Raw genomic sequence first — 19,443 nt, forward strand, 5'->3', positions numbered from 1 at the left:
TGCCTAGGCTGTGAGGCCACCCAGGACAGCTTCCCAGTAGAAGAGAGACATGAGGGAAGGAGAAAACCAAGTCCCAGACTTTAGGTGACCAGAATTGGGGACAGGTTGAACTCTTCCTTGGGGCAAGGTAATTTCAGGGCCCACGATGGCCCCATAAGCGAAGAGCCCTCTCTTCCTCACTCTAGGGGCCTGGTACCCAGCATGGGTAAAAGGAGGAGCTACAGGTGGGGACCTGAGAGGGGGCTCACCCCCCAGGGAAAACTTCACCAAGCCTGATGGGCTTTGACTCAACAGCTAGCCAGCCCAGGCTGTCCTGGGTCCCTGCTTGTCCTCCTCACCCACTGTAGAGAGAGACCCTAGAGACCACAGTCAAATCCCCTATTTCCCACCCAGGATTTTGCAAGAATGATGGGCACCATGATGCGCGGCTGCGTGTGGAGGCGCTGCGGCTGGAGGGGGCCTCAGGACAGGCAGTCCAGCGGGTGGGCCAGGCCATCTTCCCCATCTACCCACGGCCAGACCAACCCCGCATGAACCTGGAGGCAAGGGAGCACGAGGACCTGTATCGCTACCGTGGCAACCTGCCTCTGCTCCGGGCCAGTGAGGACCCCACCATCCGCCACTGTGGGGGACTGGCCTACAGCGTGGCCTTCCATGTGCACCGGGCCCCTCAGCCTCCTGCTTCCAACTGTCCTCTGGCACACAGACAACTAGAACCGATGGCACCAAATCCAGAGCCCGGACTTCCCAGGCTGCAGGTGGGTGCTTTCTGGGTCCAGGTCATTGGGCAGAGCAGCAAAGCCTCCCAAGGCTGCCTCCTTCAGTTCTGGTGATCAGCAGTCTGAGGATGGACCCAGGAGTCTCAGCTTAAAGGGACAGACCAAAAAAAATATAATAATAGATGGAACCAAGGCCACACAAAGCAGGGACACAGGAGGGTGGGGATTTTTTTGCCTGGTGTATTAGTGTTCCCTGAGACCTGGCCGGGGAACACTCACATTAATCTCCTCTGTGTGCCCACCTTCAAGTTCCTCCAGCTCCCACTGTGACCAGGAGAGGCTCAGCCCTGAACCAGGACCCTGGCAGCCTCGGGCCCAGACTAGGGTATCTAGTCCTTAACAGGAGGGTTTCCCACTTCCACAGACAGGCAGCATGTCTGGAAGGCCTCACAGCCAGCACTGAGAAACCAGTAGAGTAAATGGTAGCCCATTTCACAGGGCGAGGTACCAAGGCTCAAGGTTACTTGATTCCATTTAATGCCAACAACATTCCTGAAAACCTTAGTACACAGTGATATATTGAACCCAAAGCTAGGTGGGTCCTTAAAGTGTGGGGGCTCTCTCCCCCACTGCCCTGGTGTGGTGCTGAGCAGAGCCTGGGTAATGGACCGAGTCTGCCTGGATGAGGGCTGGTGGATGGGATAAACTGGAGCAAATGGAGGGTAGTGGCAGAAGAGCACAGGTAGAATTTGTTAATTTGGAAGGCAATGGGAAGCCACTGGAGGGTGTGTATAGAAAGACAGGAGGGGAGCTGTGGCTTTGGCAGAGTGAGCAGGAAGTGCAAACCAGGGACCCAGGGACCAACCTGTCTTGTCCAGGGCTCCAGGCTGTTAACACACTCTGGCTCTGTCCCTTCATTCACGCTTTTGACTCCTCGCTGTACCCCCAGCTCTGTGCTGTGTGCTGAGCTTGTAAAATGAGATGGGTGTCACCTGGATTCCTAGGGAACATTCTGTTCCCTCAGATTGTAAACTCCCTGACTTCACAGCCTGGGCCCTGGCCCTTCGGTCCTATGGTCTATCACAGGACTAGGTTTTTAGGAGACTCTGAGCTCTGGGACTGGCTGATCCCTGCTCACCAGGTCCCAGCATGGCTTGGTCACACCCAGCCCTGAGTCACAGGCTGCTGTTTGAAATGCGCGGTGAGGGAGGGTGGGGCTGCTGGGGGAAGGGGCTGGTCCGATGGCTGTGACAGACTCAGCAGCTCTAATTTCTGTTATTTAAAGCCATCATCTCTGCGCCACACTCCCTCTTAAAGTGTCAGATGTCTGCTTCTACCAAGACAAGAAAATGGTTTTTGAGGGAGAGGGAAATCGCCCCCTCCAGGGGGTCAGCAATCACAGGCCTAACAACAGCACAGAAGCCCAGGGGAACAGACAATGGAGGGTCCTTTGAGAATAGAGGGCTGTGCTTTTAGTCAGGCAAACTGGGTCCAGCCCAGCCATTGAGAGGGAGGAAGACAGGCATCTTTCTGGCATTGCCTCTTAAAGGCTCAGACACAGTTGGAAAGGCGGCATCAAGACCAGGCTCAGTGGGACCCACGTTGTCCTTTGGACCTGTGCCACCTCCTAGGGAAGTGGATGTGACCTGGAACCACAGGGGCCTACAAAACCACACACTCTTCCCTGCATTCCCCAATTTGTGGATAAGGACAAGGAAGCCCAGGAGGGGAAGATTTTGCTCAGCTCTCTTTGGTTCTTAGTTGAAGAGAAATGGAGCCGGAATTGGGAGGGCAGGGACAACAGGAGGAAAGGCCTCAAGCAGGAAGGCTAGAGATGACAGGAGAAGATTCCATTCTTGGGATGTAGCCCAACCTCAGCAATATTCAGGTCAAGTCTAGGAATGGATTTCTGGGCTCCAGATACAATATCTAAATTCAAGGCCACCTCCTCCAGAAAGCTTTCCCAGAATTGGTTTCATCCCTTTCAGGCTACTCTCAATCCTTTCGGCACTAGGCATCTCAACAGTTGACTCTATTTGATTTAGGACTGTATTGTAGGCTCAAAAGTTGTTCTCTAATTTGCATAGTGTTTGCCATTTTTTCAGCCAGAACTGATGATGGTCATGGTGCTGGGCAGTGGAGTGGGGGTAGAGGGAGGCATGAAGTCCAGGCGATTAGGAAAGCCATGATTAGGATGCTCAAGGATAAGTAGGGAACAGAGGCAGGGTTCAGTGGGTGACCAGGACTACTTCAAGGACTGACTGAAGCAGAATCACTTTGTGTTTCAGCCCCACAGGTTACTGGGCCCTAAATAACCACAGGAATGTAGGGCTAAGAAGGACTATCCCCTTAAATATTTTCAGTGTGAAACAATCATATGCCAGGATGAGAATCACTCCTAGAACCCCTGACCCACCAGAGGGTACTGGGTGTTTGCTAGCAGGGGCTACCAAGGGTTCTCAGCATGGAAGGGCAACCACTCCAGTTTCCCTGCCAGCCATAGGCACATGGTGCTTTCTGAGTGGGTGGAGCCTCCACCCCAACTCTCCACTCAGCCCACTCCCTGACACTGCCCGCTGTCATCTCTTGGCAGCTTTGAGACTATCTGGCCACCCCAGTACCCTGCCCCTCCTTGTCCAATGGTAAGGGGGAGCTATCAGACCACAAGGAGGTGGCCTGCACTGGGCAGAGTGGGTTCTGGAGCCTCAGGAAGCAGCAGGAAGATGCAGGGGAGGCTTGATCAAGGGGCCATCAGAGGTGACTCTGATGAACTCCTGGGAGGGCAAATGACCTCTGTGGGAGGACCTGGGGAGGCCACAGCAGCTCTGAGCTTGGAACCATTGGGCTGACCCTCCAGAAACCTCACTCCCCTCTCCTAAGATCTCTGAAGGTTCAAGGACTACTTCCCTGGGGCAGAGCTGTTTAAGAGGGAAACTTAGGACTGGAAATTCCCAGGGATAAAATATCTGAAAACATGAATTTAAAAATTCCCTGCTCTTAGCTCTGGGAGCCTTCCTAGCAGCTCAATCAGTGTTGAACCTTGGAGGCCCCAAGCTTCCTCCCACATGGCTGGGAGCTCTAGATTCCAGGCTCAGAGGGAGGAGGAGGGCGAGGGCGTGGTGGGCTCCCTCCCCCAGCAGTTACCTCTTTCAAACAATTGCAGTTTTGTTTCATGGAAGCAATTGGGTTTTCCAAGAGCGTTTTAAATGGCACTTTCAAGGTTTTTTTTTTTTTTTTCCCTTGCTTTCTTTTTACTCTTTCCATTTAAAACACCTTTCCCCCGCCCCCGGAGGGGAAAAAATGAAAGAAGAAAAAGCTAATAAAGCAATCACCAAATGCCAAGCACCTGGCTCTAAGCCTGTGAATTCTGATTGTGGATTTGGCGTCCACAGGCTGGGGCGCTTTCATTAAGGAGAAATGGAGGGGAACGGAGAACAGCCACGGAGCTGTTAGTGGCTTGCCTAGAGTCCCCTCTGCCCTCGGTCCCTACACCTCGGTGTCGGATGTCCTCCCTTTGTTCCTCCCTGTCCCCATCCCCCATCCTGCCTGTCGGTCCCTGTCCGGATTCTGGCGGGAGCTCCAGGCCTGCACTTTCCCCACCCCAGGCACCCTCCCGCCTCCCGGCCAGAGCACTGCAGAGTCCTCTCTCTCCAGTCTCTGCTCTGCTTTTAAATTCATTATGTCTTTTATTGCTCGCTATTGCCTACGCTATTTCTATTGCCCTGGAGACTAAAATGGTTCAAGCCGGGAGGGGCGCACAATGCGGATTTCATTAACTTTACTCTTTACTGCCCGTTGAATCTCAGGGGACTGGCCTGGCTTGGGGAGACGGGCACCTCTTTGTTCGTGCCCCTTCACCCCGGTGCCAGCCCTTTTGTGGGCTGGCTTCCCGGGTCTTGAGCAGCCTCTCTTCAGCTGCTCCAGGCCCATTTCACAGGTCGGGAAACAGGCTCCCAAAACACTGCTTGGGCAGCTAACCAACAAAGTGGCAGGAACTGAAGAAGGTGAAAGCCGCTCGGACCAGGACTGCCAGTCCCCTCTCGGGCTGATGCCCACCCCCCCAGTCCCTCATGCTGGGGCCCCAAAGCCGCCTCTCCTCTGCTCTTCCAGCCTCCGTTAAATATAAGGACCTGCAGCCCAGCGGCCCCTCCTTGCAAATGAGGCAGTTTTATAGGCTTTAGAAAAACACTCCAATTGTTCCCTCAATTACCCTGGAGCAGATTGAATATATTAATCTCTCTCTTAACTTGAGTTAGAGACTCCGCTGCCGCCCCTCCCCCCAGCCACCAGGACCCCTCCACTGGCATGTGCCAGGCATCAACTCCCAGCCCCCACCTTCCTTGGTCTTGAGCCCTAAGCAGGTCAGCATTCATCCAGGGTCTAGGGTGCATGTTCTGCTCAGGCTGTGCCCTCACAAGCAGGCACATGCGTGTGCACGCGCATGTTGCACTCGCGCGCACGTGCACACACACACACACACACACACATACACACAGCAGACAGCTGCTTTACATTTCTCTATCAATTTTCATTGATTTTCTCCTTTGCCACTCTTTGAAAGAGCCTTTTCCTTGAGTGAACGTGATTGTGGGGGCTCCCCCCTGAGAAGGGGGCGGCTGGGGGCTGCAGGCGGCTCCCCCTTCTGCTCCCGCGACAACTGCCTCCAGCTTGAACACACTCTGCCCCAGGCAGCTGAGCCCGTTAAAAGCTACCTGAGGTTTCCCTTTGTAGCTCGATTTTCTTTTATTTCAGAGGAACAAAGACACTGTCAAGGCGTGCTCAGAGAGCACTGTCACCCACGCAGGGAGGGGTGCAGACCTGTCACTGTGGTGGAAGGTTGACTGAGGCTGGCAGAAGGAGCAGAGCAGGCCAATACTAGCCCTGGGGAGCGTGGGCACTTCCAGTCACCCCAACCTCAGGAGGAGAGGCCAGGGGCCAAATGCTCCACATTACCCTGCTGGCCTCCTGCTGGCTCCTCTTCCTCCTCTGGGTGCACTAAACACTTTTCTGCCAAGGAGGTCCTCGAGAGACCCCAGAGTCCTGGGTGGGTATCCTAGATGGGTCTTAAAGAAGTCTCTTATTTATACCGTTGTTCAAGCCAGTTTATTTAGTAGGTGTTTTACCATATGCAAGCAGCAGCTCCCTCACTTCCACATCTATAAAATGGGTGACAGCAATTCCTATTGTCCTCTATGACTGGGAAGATTTAATGAGTTAGAGTTAGCCCTGCCCTGCAGGAAGTACTTAATGAATGTTTGCCTTTGCCACTCTAGTAATGAGGAAGTTGGGAGGTGTGTTGGGCAAGGCAGATGGGTTTGAGCCTCCTCAGTTTCTGCAACTAGAAAATAGGTTTGCTCCTTCTTGTCCAGATGGGGAAGGGTGTCACAAATTTGTGAGATGCGCTATCTCTAGGCCAGATACCAGGCTCAGAGTAGAGAAGGCCAGCCTGGGTGCTAGTCTGGGAAGTGGCTCCTTTAGCAGATTGTTGTAAAGAACACACCAGATGGCCCTGCTCCCCCTCCCCCAGCTTTCCTTCCCTCTTCTTCCCCCCCCCCCGGGGGGGGGGGAGGCTGACACTGGCTCCACCTGGAGGACTGTGTGTGTGTGTGTGTGTGTGTGTGTGTGTGTGTGTGTGAGAGAGAGAGAGAGAGAGAGAGAGAGAGAAGGAGAGAGATGCGTTCTTGGTGTGGTGTGGGGAGAGATGCAGAGGAAGTGACTACTCCTGCCTCTATCCTCCCAGTGAGCCCAACCCCAATGAACAAGCTCCAGGGGACGGAAGTGTAGGGGCGGGCATCTTATCTCCAGAAGTCACCTTCACAGTGAAGGAAGAGGAATGAAGTGCAGGAGGTCCCAGTTATGATGACCTTTTCTGGTTCTTACATCCCTAGAAGATGGATGTGTCCCTAACCCTGGAACACAGCCACCCTCACAGGTGCTTAGACATGCAACACATGTATGTGAGCACACACAGACCCGCCACATCCTAGACACACAGAGACCCTCCTCTTCACAAAGATAGGTTCCCACCAACACACTGAAGAACACACATGGGCAGTACATATCCTCCCCCACCCAGACCCGCGCATCCTGGAGACCCTCCTCACTTCATCTCTACACAACCCGCCCCCCTGCTGTCCTCCAAATGAGTAAGAGGTGTCAGGGACATGGCATTTGTGATGTATGAGGTGAGATTAAAACTCCATGAGAAACCCATCTTTAATACAACTCTGACAGCAGATGGAGGAGGGCAGCAGGGAAGGAAAACTGACAGCCCCTGTCTGCCACCCTGGCCCTGCTGAGGTTGGCCTGTTAGAGATCAGCCCAGCAGACCAAGCTGGTTCTGCAGAGTCCCAGAGTCAGGGGGAGCTGAGGCCAGCAGGGAGCAGCCCCCTCCTGGGATAGAGGAGGATACCTGTGGGATACCCTTTCCCATCTGGATCTGACAGCCCGCCCTGGGCCCCCATGGTTCATCCTCCCCTGGCAGAAGGGGCCCTCCCTGCCTCCCTGCCTCTTTCCTTTCTTCATTCATTCATCTATTCCCTCTCCCAAGCAGTAGATTAGGTTGCTGTATGCCCTGCCCTTGGGGAGCTGCCAGGCTGGACAGGGGAGGAAACAGGAGGAGGTGGAGAACAATGACTTTCAAGCCCACTGGGACAAGGTGGGTAGTCATCAAGGACACAGTCTGCTATAGGGAACCAGTCCTGCCTGGGAATCAGGAGGCTTTGGCTTAGAACCTCATTTCCCAGTGGCATCTGAGCACTGAGACTCGGCAAGTCACCCAGCTCTCGGGGTTGCAAATTCCTCATCCTTACAACGAATGAGCCAAGTAGTACCTCCTGAGAAGGAGGCAGTGAGGCTCAGGTGAGGAAGTGGGTGGGAAGTGACATGGTACATTAAAGCCCACCCCACACAACTCAGGGAGACTGTTGAGCCCTGCCCTCAGGACAGTGGGATTCCAGCAGGATGGAGGGTTTCTAGTGCTGAGGACGATGTGGGCAAGTGGGTAGAGGCAGGAATACGGAGGGGTGCAGGGGACAAACAAGTAGGGGGAAAGCAGGAAGTAGACTGTATTTTCATGGGGTGGGGGAAGTTAGTAGGGATGCCAAGGAAATGGACAGTAAGTGCCATCTCTGAGGGCTCTGTGTTCTCTGTTATCACCTTAATTGGGGAGGTTTCTCTGAGCCAGGCTGGCAAAGGCAGAACTCACTGAATGCCCACAAAGCTCACCTTGGTCTGGGAGGTGGACAGGGAAGCCGTTTGCTGGAACAGGAACTGAGCCACTAGAGGAGGTAAAAGACTTGCCCAAAGCATCTTCTTGATTCCAGCAGGAAGGCCGGGCTGGAAACCGGGTCTCCGCGCATGTTTTGGTCTTTTTGATCTTGTAACTAGCACACAGGTGGGAATGACTTGCTGCATCCCTCCCCAGGAAAACTCACACCTTACAAGCAGTTCCTTAAGCCATTGGAATAAGTCACTGAACACTTTCTGGACTCTTTCTGGACAGGAGCATGAGGGAGCAGTTCACGAGAGCAGGTTTCTTCCTGGCCCCCAAATCACACTAAGACCAGCGAAAATAGGTTATTCCATGTCCACTGACCCCCACAATGAGTTCTCATTGCACTGGGTGGTCTGGGAGCAAGGCTGGGGTAGAGACATACTGTCGGTGGCTCAGGGTCCAGGGCACCCCATCCACTATAACTGGCACTTAGAAGATTTCTATAAATGCCTCCCAGAAATAAACTCTTAGCCCCTACTGGAGGCATGACAGTGAGTCACAGCCACAAAGGTACAGTGGCCAAACTTTAGACCAGCTTGAATTGCGGCTCCTGCTCTGCCTTGAACTAGGTTTTTCTGCATTTGTCATTTTCTCTGACCCTCTATTTTCTCATCTGTAGAAAGTGGGTAATGGGGTCTGCTTTGATACGTGGTTGTGAGACTTGGATAATGTACTAGCCTCACTGCAGTCCAGGAGGACTTCTTGGAGGAGAGGGACAACTTCCTAACAACTTCCAGAATACAGACAGCCTCAAAAGCACCCTGGGCTTAGCCTTGGAGACAGAAATGGCCACATATCCCTATCCCACTACAGGGAGCTATTATGGATTCTTCCAGGAGTACGTTTGTTGGGCACTGATTCTGTGCCAGGCCTGGCCTCTGAGAGCTCCCAAGAAGACAAGAGCATCACAGTGAGACCATGCAGTTACTTGGGTATAGGAGGGACCCAGCTGGACCCACCCTGTGGAGGCTAAAATCACAGATGAGGGGGTGGCTAGTACAGTTGCCCCTTGGACCCTGCGGGATTGGTTCCAGGACCCCCTCAGATACCAAAGTCAGTGGGTGCTCAAGTCCTTTATGTAAAATGGTGCAGTATTTGCATATAGTCTACACAATCCTCCCATACACTTTATTTATTTATTTACTTATTTAGAGATAGGTTCTCATGAAGTGACTGAAGCTGACTTTGGAATTGTGATCCCCTTGCCTCAGCTTCCCCTGTCTGGGATTACAGGTGTATACCACTAAGCTCAACTCTGCTGTATACTTTAAATCATCTCTAGGTTATTTATAATGCCTGGAACAATGTAAATGTTATGTAAATAGTTGTTGTACTGTATTCTTTAGGGAATAATGACAAGAAAAAAATGTCTGTAAAAATGTTCAGTACAAGCATGATTTTTTTTTTTCTTTATTTTTTTACAATACTGGGAATCAGACCCAGTGCCTCCTCATGCATGCTAAGCATGTGCTGTACCAATGAGCTATACCCCCAGCTTCAGACAGAAGTTTTTCCCCAAATATATACACACACACACACACACACACATATGTGTGTGTATATATATATATATATATATATATATATATATATATATATACTAGGAATTGAACCCAGGGGCACTTTGCTACTGAGCCACATCTCTAGCCCCCCAGCCCTGCCCTTTTTAAAATTTTGAGATAGGGTCTCATTAAGTTGCTGGGGGTCTTGTTAAATTGCTAAGACTGGCCTCAAATTTGCAATCCTGTTGCCTCAGGCTCCTGAGTCACTGGGATTACAAGCACAGGCTGCCTTACTTGGCTTCCAAATATGTTTGATCCAGGGTTCCTTAAATCAGCAGATTTGGAACTCACAGATTTGGAGGGCCAGCTATATTTGAGTCAGGACAGGAAGGCAGGGAAGAGAGCAGTGAAAAATTCTAGTTTCTCTGTTTTGTCGCCTTCTAGCTCTGGAACTTACCTCTCTGCACCTTCTTTTCTCATCTCTAAAGTGGGGGTAATAACAGCCCTCCCCTGATAGGAGTGTTGAATTGTATTTAAATAATAGAGCAAATGCTCAACAAAGGGGCTGGGCAGGTTAATGGCAGCTTGTCAGAGTCACAGGATTGAGGCTGCTCTAGGGAGGTGGACAGCCAGGCCAGGACTCGGGTTTGAGTAAACATGGCTTCTTTGGGGAACTTGAAGGAGGTGGTTTGCTGGGGCAGATGAAGGCCGAGTCATGGGGAACCCCATCCCTCATCCCAGCAGGAAGCTAGCCCTGAACCATCACTGGGCCAAATGAAGCTGAGGCCCTCCGGTGGGCACGTGTTTGGGAGGGGGTAGACATTATTTTAATCCTCCTTTTAAACCATAATTGCTTTTTGTCTGCGGGTGTTCCTGGAGATGCCTCCCTGAGATTGCTTTCCAGGCTCCTCTCTCTTCCAGGAGACAGGCAGGGCCAGGCCAGCTCCACGCTGCATTAATACGCTGCAAATGCGATTTCATGGCCTCAAATGAGATTAGGGCCAGAGGCTCTGCTCTATGGTAGAGACGGCGGTTCAGGCTAGGGTGGCCAAACTGAGCAGAGAATCTGAGAGAGAGGGATCCCAGGCTGAATTGGCCTGAATAAGAAGTTTCCTGTAATTGGAGCCCTCCAGACCTACTGGTTCTCCTGGCTGCAGAGCCAACACTGGGGCCCCATCCCGAGGGTGGGGTGCTAGGGCTGTCCTCCATTCAACCCCAGGCTCCCCACAAGCACTTCATTATGGAACAGCACTGTGATACGGAACACAAGCCTGGTTCTAAAGCTGATCTCTTTTGCTCCTGGTTCTCAGTTTCCTTGTCTTTAAAGTGGGAACTATAGTAGTAACTATCTTGGGTTGTGGTTTCAAGGGCTAACATGAGTAGCATCTGCACCGTCTAAGAGCTCACTAATTGTTAAATTGTTAGCTGCTATCGTGAGGTTCACATACACCAACTATTCACACCCCTGTAGGGGGAGAGGCACTGAAGGCTTGCACTCTAGAGAAGGGAAGATATGGGGGTGCAGGCATCACTGTCTTTGGCTAGAGTAGCAGAGAGGAGAAATGCCAACTTGATGTTCCATTCATTCAACAAGTACCCCCTTGGTACCAGCCCTGTGCCAAGCCACATACTGAGTCCTAGAGACACAGCAACTCCCAGGTACGGTCTCTGTCCCCTAAGGAAAGAGACCCTGTCTGAGAAGTCCATAGTGGGTCATGATCTAGGGGAGGCCCAGGGATTGTGGATCTGATGTCCTGGGGTGGGGGTGAGGGTGGAGACAGTGGAGGGAGCTTTCAGGGAAGGTTTGCTGGAGGTTGTGCTCTTTGTGTCTTGAAGAAGAACCATCAATTATTCAGGCTGGCTGAGGGAGGACAGTGCAGGTACAAGAAGGTATCTGAAGTCCCCAAACCTGGAGAGACCACCTTCCTCTTGGGGGGACCACAGGTGTGTCATGGGACTAAAGTAAGGGTGTAAGGCAGGGATGGGCAAGCCGACAGAGAGGTTCCCTGGGAGCAGACCAGAAACCTGCAGGGGTCTCCCTAGAACTCGGGGCTCTGCCAAACTGTTAACTGAAGCAGAGGAAAGACATGAACAGATTTGTGGTTTGGCAGAGTCGGGGTGAGGGGGACACAGATTTTCTGGAGACTGGTTGAGCCTTGCAGCCCTGAGTGGGCCCCCCAACCTTGGCAGGTCCCACTTCTGCCCCATCCTGATGGTAGGGAATAGTGGGCAGCTTCATCGCTTACCCCTTTATTCAGCCCCTTGTTAACGAGTTATTGATTTTTTTAAAAGAAAAATGTCCAAAAGTCACGTTGCATCTTCAGCAAAGTGATTTATGAATTGATGGTGGGACCTGGGTGGCCTCAAACGAGAGCTCTGGTTACCAAACACTGAGAGGAATCCTTCAACAGGGCGATCAATAAACGTGCCTGATAAGCAAATGGAAACAGTGCTGACCAACAACGAGAACACTGGGGCCTTTAACATCACCCCCAAGTCTCCTGTCACCAAAGCTCCCCAGCTGAGGGGGCTCCATGTTCGCTCCATCTTGCTGTGAGCGGGAGGGAAAGCTCTGGGGGCTGCCTGCTCTGCGCTGGGCTTCCTTCTCATCTAGTCCTTGTTCCACTCTGCAGATCCACTTGGTAGGTGAGGAACTGGAGGATCCAAAGTGTCAAGTGTCAGCTCCCTGCAGTGCAGATTGGGTTCCAAGGTGTCCTGCTGTTTTCGCTGCCCAGATTTTTCCTGCCCACTTGGTTTCCCAGGGGACTGGTACAGGAGTCATAAGACAAAGTCAGGACCACCATAGGGTTTGTGACAAAATGGGGACATACATGGATTTAGCCCAGTAGCAATTTACTGAAGTCACTTCTGTACCATAGGGAACTGGGGGAAGGGTGGAAAGCAGCTCCCAGGGCCCCCCAGGATCCCACCACAGTGCACGCAGCCCACAGGCCCTGAGACAGCAGCCTGCGTCCAAGAGCTTGGCTAGAACTGGGAGTGAGCTACCATGAGTGCTTCCAGTCACAGCTGGGGTGTCCTGACACACCAGCCCTCAGGGTCCAAATGACCATTTGTGAGGGATACCCTCCCTGCTTCTGCCTTACTTACAGTGGCCTCCCCAGTTGAGGCTCTAGAACCTGCCTCCATGCTCTTCTCTACAATCAGTATCTGGGCTATATGATTATTGAGCCCTCTATATGGCCTCATTCAAAAGGACAGGTAGAGCAAGGCACAGTGGCTCGTGCCTGTAATCCCAGTGGCACAGAAGACTGAAGCAGGAGGATTGCAAATTCAAAAGCAGCCCCAGCAACTTAACAAGTCCCAAAGAAACTTGGAGAGACCCTGTCTCAAAATATATAAAAGGAATGGGAACACAGCCACATTAATGCTTATAGCAGCTCAATTCACAATAGCTAAACTGTAGAAGCAAACTAGATGCCCTTCAATAAATGAATGGATAAAGAAACTGTGGTATATATACACAATGGAATATTACTCAGCATTAAAAGAGAATAAAATTATGGCATTTGCAGGTAAATGGAAGGAGTTGGAGAACATCATGCTAAGCGAAGTAAGTAATCTCAAAAAACCAAAGCCTGATGTTCTCTCTGATAAGTGAATGCTGATCCCTAATCGGGGGAAGCATGGGAAAAATGGTGAAACTATGATTGGCAAAGGGGAGGGAGACAAGGGGCGAGGGTAGGAGGGCAGGAAAGATGGTGGAAGGAGATGGATATCATTACCCTAGGTACATGTATGACTGCACATATGGTGTGACGCTACGTCATGTACAATCAGAGAAATAAAAAGTTGTGCTGCAATTGTGTACAATGAATCAAAATGCATTCTGCTGTCATATATACATAATTAGAATAAATAATTTTTTTTAAAAAAGGGCTGGAGATGTATGTCAGTGGTAAAGTGCTCCTGGGTTTAATCCCTGATACCAAAAGCAAACAAATAAACAGAAACAGGTAGGCTGGGAGCACAGCTCAGGGATGGAGCACCTGGCCACATGTGCAAGGCCCTGGGTTTGATCCCCAGCACCAAAAAGAAAAGGAAGGAGCCAGGGAAGAAGGATAAGTGTTTTTGTCTCTGGACTTGACCTTGCCTGTGTTGCCCCATTACCCCAGTTTCAGGAGAGAAAGACATGCAACTCCTTTTCCCAGCATGAAAGGAAAAGGTAGCATGGTCTGGTGGCCATGTTCACAGACTTCAGTCAGCAGGCCTGGATTCAATCTCAGACCTGCAGCTTCAAAGCTGGGTGACCCTGGGCAAGTCTCCTTCCTCCCAGCATCTGTATTCTCACTTATAAAAGGCAGTAACAACGATTACTCCCAGAAAGTGTATTAGATTGAGACAGTGTGGGTAGAACTCTTGGCACAGCGCCTGGCACATAGTAAGTGATCACTAAATGTTGGGTTATGCAAAGGTACCTGTGGTGAGGATGACACTGGCAATACTGGAACATCAGGTGAGAGCTCAGGTCCACAGAAAGGGACTGTACAGTGGCCGCCTCAGTTAGCTTCCTGGCAGGAAAAAGGCAGCACTGGAATCTGGATATTTGGAGGAGGGTTAATAAAAACTATTTGCAAAGTTGAGGGTGAGGTTTATGTAGAACAAGAGAACTCTTCAGCCTGAAGGGGTAAGAGAAGAAAACATGACTACAGCCTGGAGGAGCAGTTCTCTTGGGAGAGCATCCTGTCAGGCAGGGTGGCCTTTGGCAGAGGGACACTGCCAAACCACAGATGGGAGGGAGCTTCCGCTGACACCTCCCATAAACCTACCCAACCACAGCCCATTGAGGTAGTGGCTCTGGCTCAGCCTGCTGGGGCCCAGAGCAGGGTGGAGGAAAAACAGGAAGGGTATGAATGAGAGGTCCCAGCACTGTAGGTGACTATAGGAAGGGACACTCAGACTGTGCCAACATCGATGATCACCTGCTCAAAAATCAGAACTCTTGGTAGGGGAAGCAGACTATCTTGTCCTTGCGTTCTTTGGTGTGGGAAGAACTGGGGCCCCCAGGAATGAGCCAAATGCCCATCTTTCAGTTGACCTCAGGAGCCCAGTTGAAGCACAAGGAAAAGCCAGCAACAAACCTCTCTGCAGAAACTTCTGAGCCTCCATTTCACTGCTGCTGTGAGCAGCCCCTGCAGGTCCTGGCCAGGCAGGCTGTGAACCCACTGCTGAAGTCGTAGGAGGGGACCTTACAGAAGTGCCCATGCTTTAGTTAACAAGTGAGCACCTGTTGTATATACTGCTGGGGCCTGGGGAAGTAGCTAAGGGAAAGTAGTGGCGGATATAGAGACCCTCTGAGGGAATTGCCTCGGTTGACAACTGTCAAAACAAAAACTGAGGAAGGAGTAGGGACTTGCAGAGCTCCCATGCTCCTGCCTTGTGACTATTAAATATCAGGAGTGAAATCATGGCATTTTAAGGGCTGTCACAAAGCAGCACTGATGCAGTCAGAGGTTGCTGTGGACAGAGGACTGCATTTGCTCAGAGCAGAAGATGAAGGAGTCAGGGAAGGCTCCTTGGATGAAGGGTCTTGAGGGAGACCCTACAGATAAATTGACTGGGGGAGATGTTTCTGGTAGGGAGTTGCCTGGAGAAAGTTATGGCCGTGGGAATGGCCCAGAAGCCGGGAGCACAACAGGTTGGGATATCTGGTGTGGGTGTGAAGCCTTAAGCATTGGGTCAACACACAGATGTCATCATCCCTGCAGACATTATTCACTCCTCAGGTTCATGTCTGCTGGGGAGAACCAAGTCCCAAGTCTGAACTTGGTTCTCTGAGAAAAGAGCAAGCTGTCTATGGAGTACTTGACTGTCAGTGTTAAGTGCTTTACTGGGAGTCTCATTCGGCTCTTGGCCTCACTGTGTAAGAGAGGGAACTAAAGTCTAGAGAGGTCTAATGTTTTGTCCACAGTCACACCGATATGAAAATCATTTGCTACAAAATCACACTGTTTCCCACCTCAAACAACTAAGCTGTCAGTGAAAGGGGGAAAGAAATGGAGAGTCCTAGGGATGGGGGCAGGACAGGACTGAGGGGAAGGGGAAGGCCAAGCTGGGGGTTCTGGGAGAGAGACATGCTTTACTGGGACTTGCTGCATGAGCAGTTAGGCCCAAAGGGCTGCCTTCTCAGAATCCAGGCCCTGGAACATGGCAAGAGGAGCCACATCTATGACTATGGATCTCACATATCTACCAGACTCCTCTTGCTGCCAGCAAGCCTAGAGCAAAGCCAGAAGAGGAAGCAAGAGCCCTCCTTCCCCTCCAACCAGCCTCAGATTCAACCACAGGGCCTCGCTCCTGCCTGAGTGGTGGGCTCCCTAATGGCTGTGTTTAACCCCTGGCCACCTAATGATGCGTGCTCTCTCTTGGGGACCGGGTGGGATGGGGGAGCAGGATTACCCATTAGCTGTAAGATTAATCATTACCTGCTTCATCTCACACTGGAATCACCCTGAGTCATCAAAGCTTGGGCCCTGGGCAGTACAGCAGAAGTTCCTCTGGACACTTGGGGAGCAGGGACGTTTCCCTGGGTTAGGGGAGGTGGAGTTCCCCTGACTGGGGAAGGGAAGAGAAAGGCGGGTAGCTGGGGCTCAGGCGGTCCTTAAGGCCTTCTCACTGGCCAGTGGGAGCAGAGCTGGGGAGGTTGGACAGCCACAGGAGCCAGTGTCCCAAGGCTCCTGGGTCCAGGGAGATGGACAATCATTGAAAGGCAGTGACAGGGCCCTCCTGCTGGTGGCTGCTGGGTGTGCAGGGACTACTGGCGCTCTGGAGCCAAAGGCCTAAGTCCAGCACCCACTTGTATTTTGTTCCTCCCAGGCAAGAATAGTACAGGGCTAGGCTCCCATGGCAGAAGCTCAGAAGCTAGGTAGGGCAGCTGGGAAAGAGCCCAGAGCTTTGGGTGCTGGAGTGGCATGGCCACCCCATTCAGGTGAGGGGAGGTCCCCCACCCTTGGCAACCCCGGAGAGGGAGAAAACTAGGAGTAGGACTCCTGACTTCCTTTGGGTGACCTCGGCTGGTTCTTTCTAATGCTAATCAAAGGCCAGGACTCAGTTTTTCTGTCTCTACACTAGGGAGAACCACCTCCTTCCTGCCTCTCTCTCTGGATGGGGGATAGAAGAGGACGCCCCTGCCTTCTCACTGCCAGGCCAGTCCTGTTCTTGAGCCCTAAATGAAGGAAGATGGGAAGGTCTCCAACATGGGACCTCAAACAGCTGGCAGAATACTAAGGCAGGCCACAGAGGTCTCCCAAACAACTCGAAACCCCACTCAGCACCCCAAATCATCCTTCAAGGCAAAGTTTTCACCTCCCCTCTCTGTGAAGCAGCCTCCCCCCATCTATACTAGTCACTCATTTTTTTTTTAATTTTTTTTTTAAGTCTGTAGAACAGTAGAATCCATTTTGATATAATTATACAAGGATGGAATATAACTTATTCTAATTAGGAACTCATTCTTGTGGATGTACATGATGATGGGATTCAACTTGTCACTCTTTATTCTGCCATTTTGTCCTTCCAAAAGCATGTGAAAACCAGGTGTGATGGCACATTGCTGTAATCCCAGCAACTTGCAAAACTGAGGCAGGAGGATCATAAGTTCAGGGTCAACCTCAGCAACTTAGTGAGACCTTCAGCAATTTAGTAAGAACCTGACTCAAAAAAAAAAAAAAAAGTGGGGTTTTGGGGATATAGCTTGGTGGTAGAATACCTGTGGGTCCAATCTCCAGTACAAAAAATAAAAACATGTAGAACCGGCATGCAGTCAGGGCTTAATAAAAAGCCTCGTTGTCTTTGTAATGATTTTTCTGTGTGGCTCTCAGTTTGATTCACCATAATCATAGTTACATATTTCAGTGCCATTGTTGGTTCATACATGGCCCTCTTTGTTTAATTACAATTTATTTTTAATAATATAGTAGTTCCCCCATCTGTTATCCATGGGGATATGTTCCAAGACCCTCAGTGGATGCCTAAAACTATGGATTGTATCAAACCCTATATATACAGTGTTTTTTTCTATATGTATATGTTTATGATAAAATTGAATTTATAAATTGGGCCTAGTAAGCAATAAAAACAGTAATAATAAGATAAAACAATTATAACAATATACTACATTAAAATTTATTTAAAATTCATGAATTATTTCCTAGAATTTTTCATTTGGTCTCTTCAGACTGTGGTTGGCTACATCTAACTGAATCTATGAAAAGAGAAACTGTGGGAAGGTGAGACCACTGTATCCCTGACCGCTCAGTCTAAAAACATGATGTTACCAAGAACATATCTACTTATGCATCCTTTCCCCATTCTCTTCTCTCTTCCCACCTGTCCTCCAAAATAAACCATCCTCTTGAATTTTGTTTATTATTATTAAACAAAAGGAAGATTATAGGTTCCCAAAGAAGCAGGTGGCTGCAGATTCTTTGACTGAAGTAGCCATTTTACCAAGTTGCAATTCCCTATGGGGCAGGGCCTGGCTCCCCTTTGTTGCAGGGTGCGGTACCCTGGGGTCCCAAGAGCAGGAAGGTGACAACTAGATGCCAGGAAGCAGAAAAGACAGCTCCAGAAAGACGAGATCCCACCCCACCGTACCTGCAAAGGGGCCTATATGACTTTGGCTCTGCCCTGTGATGTCACACAGTGTTGCCCTGGTGACCCAACTGGGTCTGGGCAGAGAGAGTGCCACCCCTCTCTTCACCTTCCTGGGGGTGCTAAGAGTCAATTGCCCGGGCCCCTGACCAACTGGCCATGGCCCTGATCCCCCAAGGCTCCTCTACCCACAGAACCTCTTGGTACTGAGAAAGATCCAGACCCCTGCCCCACTGCCCACCCACCCGCATTCCCCAGTCCAAGCCTCAGAGCTGGTATATAGCAGCCCAGAGACGGCACTGACACCCCATACTCTTCACCACCCCCAAAGACTCTAAGGCCCCCAGGCCAGCTGTCTGGGCAGGATTGTTCATCCCAGGTACCAAATCTCAAGATCGCTAAACAGACAAACACTCCTATCCTGAGAAGATGGTACGGAAAAAGTCAAAGGTGAGAACTGGGGGCAGAGGCCATGTACCTGAATGAATTCATCCCTCCTTCAAATTCCCTTGTTTTGTTCATTTCCCTTCTCTGGGCCTCAGTTCTCACAACTGTGAAATGGGTGGGTAAGGCAGTCCCCACAGCTCTTCTGAGCTGGACATCCTATACTCTTAGGCCCTGTGGAGGTTGCAATGCAGTGTGCTCACAGCTGTTATGGAGTCAGACTGCACTTACCTGCTTGCTTCTGTCCTCTTGTTGCTGGGGCCACACAGGCTCAAGGAGTCCACCAAGATGGCCCATTGTCTCTTTTGCAAGATCCCTGGCAGCACCAAGGCCCTGCGGCTTCCACAACCCATCTTGCCCCTGCCCAGCCCTCCCTCCTGAGGCCCAGGGCCCCTGCAGGGCATGGCAGCTTGAACCCCTGAGAGAAGGGATTTGGGGTCTGTTTTGATTACTACTGTACCCGCCAAGCACTCAGAACAGTGTCTGACACATAGTAGGCATTCAATAAAGAGCTATGGCAAAGCAGCAGGGCCCTGCCAGGAGGGGACTAGAATCTCAGTGCGACGAATTCCAACAGCTCAATGTAAGCTCCTGGATGCCACCCTCCCCTTTAAAACCCCTGGATTGTCACACACTGAGGACCAGGCACAAGGCTGGTCTGACTTTGGAGCCCTAGGTAGGCAGCTGGATTCCACCTGCCCTACTGAGCTGGAATGACCCAGGGAGTTTGGGAGCCCTGAGGGGGAGCCAGATGTTGTATTTGATTGGTAGCTTTCAGAAACATTTTATTTTTTAAAATCAATTTTTTTGGTACCAGAGATTGAACCCAGGAGCACTTGCCCACTGGGCCACATCCCTAGCCCTCTTTTTATATTTTATTTTGAGATAAGGT

General features: G+C 51.0%; 1 protein-coding gene across 1 annotated transcript in view; it reads left to right on the forward strand.

The window, feature by feature from the left end:
• Positions 1-19,443, forward strand: part of Ccdc33 (coiled-coil domain containing 33) — a 105,205-nt gene that overhangs the window by 794 nt on the left and 84,968 nt on the right. The window contains exon 2 of the mRNA XM_076849412.1: positions 394-758. Within this exon, the coding sequence (XP_076705527.1) occupies positions 394-758 (365 nt within the window). The remainder of the gene's footprint in view (positions 1-393; positions 759-19,443) is intronic.

This window comes from Callospermophilus lateralis, chromosome 3 (assembly GCF_048772815.1).
Source record: "Callospermophilus lateralis isolate mCalLat2 chromosome 3, mCalLat2.hap1, whole genome shotgun sequence".
In the NCBI taxonomy this organism is placed as follows: Eukaryota; Metazoa; Chordata; class Mammalia; order Rodentia; family Sciuridae; genus Callospermophilus; species Callospermophilus lateralis.